We start from the raw sequence: 4933 nt of genomic DNA on the forward strand, positions 1-4933 counted from the left end.
TGGGCGTAACACATTGGAGGTCACGTCAAAACGAGCCCCAAAATATGGTGAGCCACACATGCGACATACCCAGGATGCCACACCACTTGTGATGTCGTGTGACACGTATGTCACATTTGTTTTTCCCGTGTAGGAGTGTGCCTCAGGGAGCGCCTGGTGGGTAGGCAACGCAGACCACCGCGGTGCCGCGCGTTCTCGGCAGCGGCCTACCTGCCAGGCGCCATCATGCGGTGGAGTCGGACAAACAGTCAGTGCTGCCCATTATTGAAAGAGGAGAAAGGAATCTTAAAGTGTCCTATTACTGGCAAGAGTCTACCATTAAATTTTCGGCGCTCTTTGATGAAAAGTTAGACCCTCTTAAATTAATGAGCAGGTGCTTCGGCAGGTGCGCATGTGAGGGAGCGGCAGTAAAGGGCTCCGCACGGAGGTGCTATCGAGCAGCACTCCACCCGAACATTTGATATTTTCCCCCCCCAGGGTTGGCCCAAGGCACAACATGAAATTTCATTCCGTCTTAGTCATTCATCTTTTTTTTGGAATGTGAAAAATACAATGTCTGGCTATAACAAACACTGATGGAGCCTCTATGCCTGGTTGGCCGTCCTGCCTGGCACCCTCAGCAGCTGTCGGCGTGGGCGTTGCGGTGGAGGTGGGCGTACCCTCCCCTGTACACAGAAGGCGCTCTCTCAAACCCAGCCTAAACGGGATAAGGGCCTTTCGATTCCCCCCTCCCCTCCCCCTCTTTCTCTCGCTGCCCCCTCCTCGCCAAGAGGCTGCCGCTGGCGCCGGCGTGTCTGAACCTCGAGGGATGGGCGCTAGCTCCCTCCCGGGCCCGGCCAGCCCAGTGGGCACGCAAGGGACGCAGCGCGAGCAGCCAGAGCCACCAGGACGCGTGCAACCCTCCATGGACAGGTGAGCCCGCGTGGAGTAAGCAGTGTCCTCTATGGCCATCATATCTCTAGCTCAAGTTCTCCTTGGATTTGACACATAAAAATACCTATATAAAAATAAAGCATCGGGGGGAAAATGTGTACAAAATTGTGCATGATGATTGCGATACGCATAAATCTAATATGCACAGAGATCACTGCATCCGACATGCACTCTAAATGGGGAGGGACAATTTTTGTACCTTAGTTAGATGTGTCTTTGAGCACATCTTCATCAGATACAAATTTGTCTGTACAGAGGTACAAAGTGTACCTAGGCTAGGTACAAATGTTATATTTTGTATGTGACTTGGATGCAAATTTGCATTTGGTTTAGATTTGCTCAAAGACACATCCAGCCTACGTACAAAAATTGTCCCTCGCCATTTAGTGTGTGTTTGAACAAGTCTATTCCCAGTGTGTGTAGGAGCACACTAGTGTCGGGCATGCCCACCCGGCACGCCGGCGCCTGCCAGGGCCATCCCGGGCAGAGCAGAGTGGTCGATGTTCGCTGTTGAGCTCCCCCCCCCCTCCCCAGCTCCCGTTCGTCCGGTTCCCTTATCCCCGGTTCTTCCTTACTCCATGGATAACCATCGACTTAAATTTTGACAGAAACAGTCTTATTTGAACTTCTGCAGGAAGTCTTCAGCAAGCGTAACCCCCCCTCCCCCTCCTCAAATCGGTCGAAACCGTAAGCAGCACCCCGTTCCCACACAAAAAATAGACGTATATTCATCTAATAGACGTCTTTTCATAGATCATTAACGGTCTACTAGACGTCTCTTGCGGTCTATCGATAGACCATCTGCTATGATTTGTATAATGTCCTAATTTGCGACGTATAATATACGTATTTGTGTATACTTCTACTAGATGTCTATCTAAAGATCTAATAAAAGACTGAGAAACAGAGGAATTCTGGGGAGTCGAACCTACGACCTTCCAGTTGGTTGCCTGACACTCTATCCACTGAGCCAAGCGCAAGCGCCCAACTGGAGGAGAGGCCTGCCAGGACGGCATATCTATCTGAGAAGGGTCTACCTGCTGTCTAAATCGACGCGTCCGTGCAACAATATCCTATCTGTTTCGCTGCCCCGAAAGACTAGCCTATCTGTTTCGCTGCCTCGAAAGACTAGCCTATCTGTTTTTCGGCGCTCTCTGCAGCGCTGTCTTCTTTTCATTGTGGGTTTGCTAATATTAACGGTAGAAAAATAATAAAAATTGCCATTTGTACCTTGATCTTCAAGGAACACGCAGCAGTGCTCACTTTTTTCCTATTGTTAAGATTGGCAAACTGACAATAAAAAGAAGACAGCGATGCAGAAAGCGCCGAAAAACAGATAGGCTAGCCTTTCGGGGCAGCGAAACAGATAGGCTAGTCTTTTGGGGCAGCGAAACAGATAGGATATTGTTGCACGGACGCGTCGAAATAAGGTCTACTGTCTATAGACGTCTAACACCACGTCGAGGCCTAGACTAGACAAGGTAGACCATAAATAGACAATCTATAGAGGTCTATCAAGAATCCATTAGTAGACGTCTTTTCATAGACAAACGTTAGACCATCTATAGACGTATTCATTGAGTCTACTGTTAGATATAGATTAACTAGACCAAACCTAGACCATCTACTGACCGCTATCATGCAGCTATAGACGTCTATAGATATGTTAAGATCAACGTTAGACGTCTAGCTCCATCTATAGACGTCTATTTTTTGTGTGGGATCATGCCGTCGAACACATTTTTAATTTTTGACGGCTCACAGTAAACGAAAACAGCCTTTCCGTAAACTGTAGGATAGAGGACAGTATTTCACACTTTAAAACTACTGCTAATGCTTTGGAAATATTTTGTTATTATTGTTTTAAATTGGTCCGCTAACAGTTTGAATGCTGCTCATTCGGCTGCACGTGATTCTAGAAATGACGCAGCGCTGGAGGCGGGTGGCCGGCCTGCTGGCGCACCATCTCCTTCCGACAGGTCGTCGGCCTTCCCCAAGAAGATGGCCTGGCTACTGCCCGTCGTGGAGCAGGGCTGCTGCTGCGACCTGCGCACCTGTTGCCAGGTGCAGGCCTCACTGGCACTGGTGAGTTTGCTCATGCCCTTCTCTCGAGCACCTCAATACGCCCATGCAGTTGCTCTCATGTGCTGCCATTCTCTTCCAGGTGGTGACCGGGATTAATGCGCTGAAAGTTATGCTGAAAGATTTATCATCAGAGAAAGATGAATTGGAGGAAATCTGCAGTGACACGGTAAATCTGAGTAAATTCCATAGTAACGCTATTTCAATGATTACTATGTCGTGTTCTTCTGACGGTACGTGATGCGGATATGGAATTGTGGGCATTGTGGGAACTGGACTGACGAGACGACAACGTGTAGTTCCGATAAGAGAGATTGTACCATTTTAGGGCATCTTTTCCTATTTTTCGCATCTCTCAATTAGGCACTTAAAGAAATTAATATAAAACAAGCTAAACGTAAAATAAAAATCTTACGATTGTAGATAACTACTAACTCCGTTTTGTTGTAGGGTCGCTGCTTCACATTCCTCAGACGCGACGTTCTGACCCTCATCTCGCTGGCGTGCAACGTGACCATGGCTGTGGCCGCTGCCCTCTTCCTCAAGGGCATTAGTGAGGTGAAGCTGTGCGCAGTCTGGTCGGCTAATCAATATTGACACTATATCATCCCTTCCAGTCTAATGTAGAAAATCTGGGCCCATTTATGCAGAACAAGCCCGTCCTGATGGTGCACTACATTCGCATGTGGGTCGTTTTTGCATTCTTCTGCCTATTGGCTACAGTCGCAGGACTGTGCGCCCTCGTGGATGTGGCTATAAGTGGAGCAGGAATGGGCTTCATGATCTTCGTAGCAGCCCTCTCCTGCGGTAATTGCAGTAATAGTATAATATTCGCACTTTGGCACTAGACAGATGTTTGCGGGTGTTTGTGCTTGCTTTGTTTGAACACGCTACTTCTCTTCCCCAACCAGCACTGTCCCTGTACTGCCTGATCTGCGCTAACAGTCTGCACGTCAAGATGGCCCAGGACTTGGAAGCGCATGCTGTTGGCCCTGCCTCGGTCAAACGATACGGAGCTACAGAAGAGGATCCACTCAATGGAGCAGTGCGTCTCGACGAATTTTCATTCGAGTAGTGCCGTTGCTGGCACGATGTTGAGCGGGACGCGATAACGCGAAACTTTGATTGTTGATCGACACACCCTGTTGCTTTGGTGTTTTTAGACATTACGAATTACAAATCTGACTACATGAGGGTAACACAGATGTAAATGCAGCAATATAAGGAAGGCAAGCCTGGAATAAATAATCGTCATATTTAATTGTAGTAGACAAAATAATTATGTTGCATATACACTGGAAATGCAAGTGTGTGAATGTCGCTCACCTACAGGTGAGCGACATTCCATTCGTACACTTAGGGGGGTAAAGGTGTGAATTTTTCCTAGAAAATTCACACGTTTACCCCCCTAAGTGTACGAATGGAATGTCGCTCACCTGTAGGTGAGCGACATTCACACACTTGCATTTTCAGTGTAGTTCCTCGGTAACATGAGGGAATGTATAATGTGTACGTACAGAAATGCTCTCCAAATCAAACTGTGTAACAAGATGACTGTTTCAACTGCCAAACTAAAGTCTTGTAGTTTAAACTGCGAATCTGAACAGTTTTTAAAGTTTAAACTGCCTATAAAGATTTCAGTTTTACTCTGGACTTGTGACTTTCTACAAGGAAACATATTTTTCCACGCCGGAAGAAAAATCTTGATTCTAGATTTTATTTTCCTGGGATGTATTTAGTCTGGAAAGTTAGTTCTGTTAAATTTTATTTCTATAGATGGTTTTTCCTAGCTGGAGTTTTTAAAAATACCACCAGCCCATAATGTGGTTAACGTGACCAAAATGTCGGATTTCGGTAGTGGTCAATTTGAACCCTGTCTCGTGGTTGTTCGTTTGAAAGCTTTTTTCACGATAAAACT

The 4933-nt window shown here is 46.8% G+C and overlaps 1 protein-coding gene across 1 annotated transcript; it reads left to right on the plus strand.

The window, feature by feature from the left end:
• The first annotated feature begins 848 nt into the window (after nucleotides 1–848).
• LOC113210618 (uncharacterized) lies at nucleotides 849–4308 on the plus strand. The gene is made up of 6 exons (XM_052271060.1): nucleotides 849–912; nucleotides 2853–3018; nucleotides 3098–3184; nucleotides 3466–3573; nucleotides 3666–3822; nucleotides 3927–4308. The coding sequence occupies exons 1-6, from the start codon at nucleotides 905–907 to the stop codon at nucleotides 4088–4090; spliced, it is 690 nt and encodes a 229-aa protein (XP_052127020.1). The 5' UTR covers nucleotides 849–904; the 3' UTR covers nucleotides 4091–4308.
• Nucleotides 4309–4933: the final 625 nt, after the last annotated feature.

The sequence above is a fragment of the Frankliniella occidentalis genome, unplaced genomic scaffold (assembly GCF_000697945.3).
Source record: "Frankliniella occidentalis isolate FOCC.00 unplaced genomic scaffold, Focc_3.1 Scaffold148, whole genome shotgun sequence".
Lineage (NCBI taxonomy): Eukaryota > Metazoa > Arthropoda > Insecta > Thysanoptera > Thripidae > Frankliniella > Frankliniella occidentalis.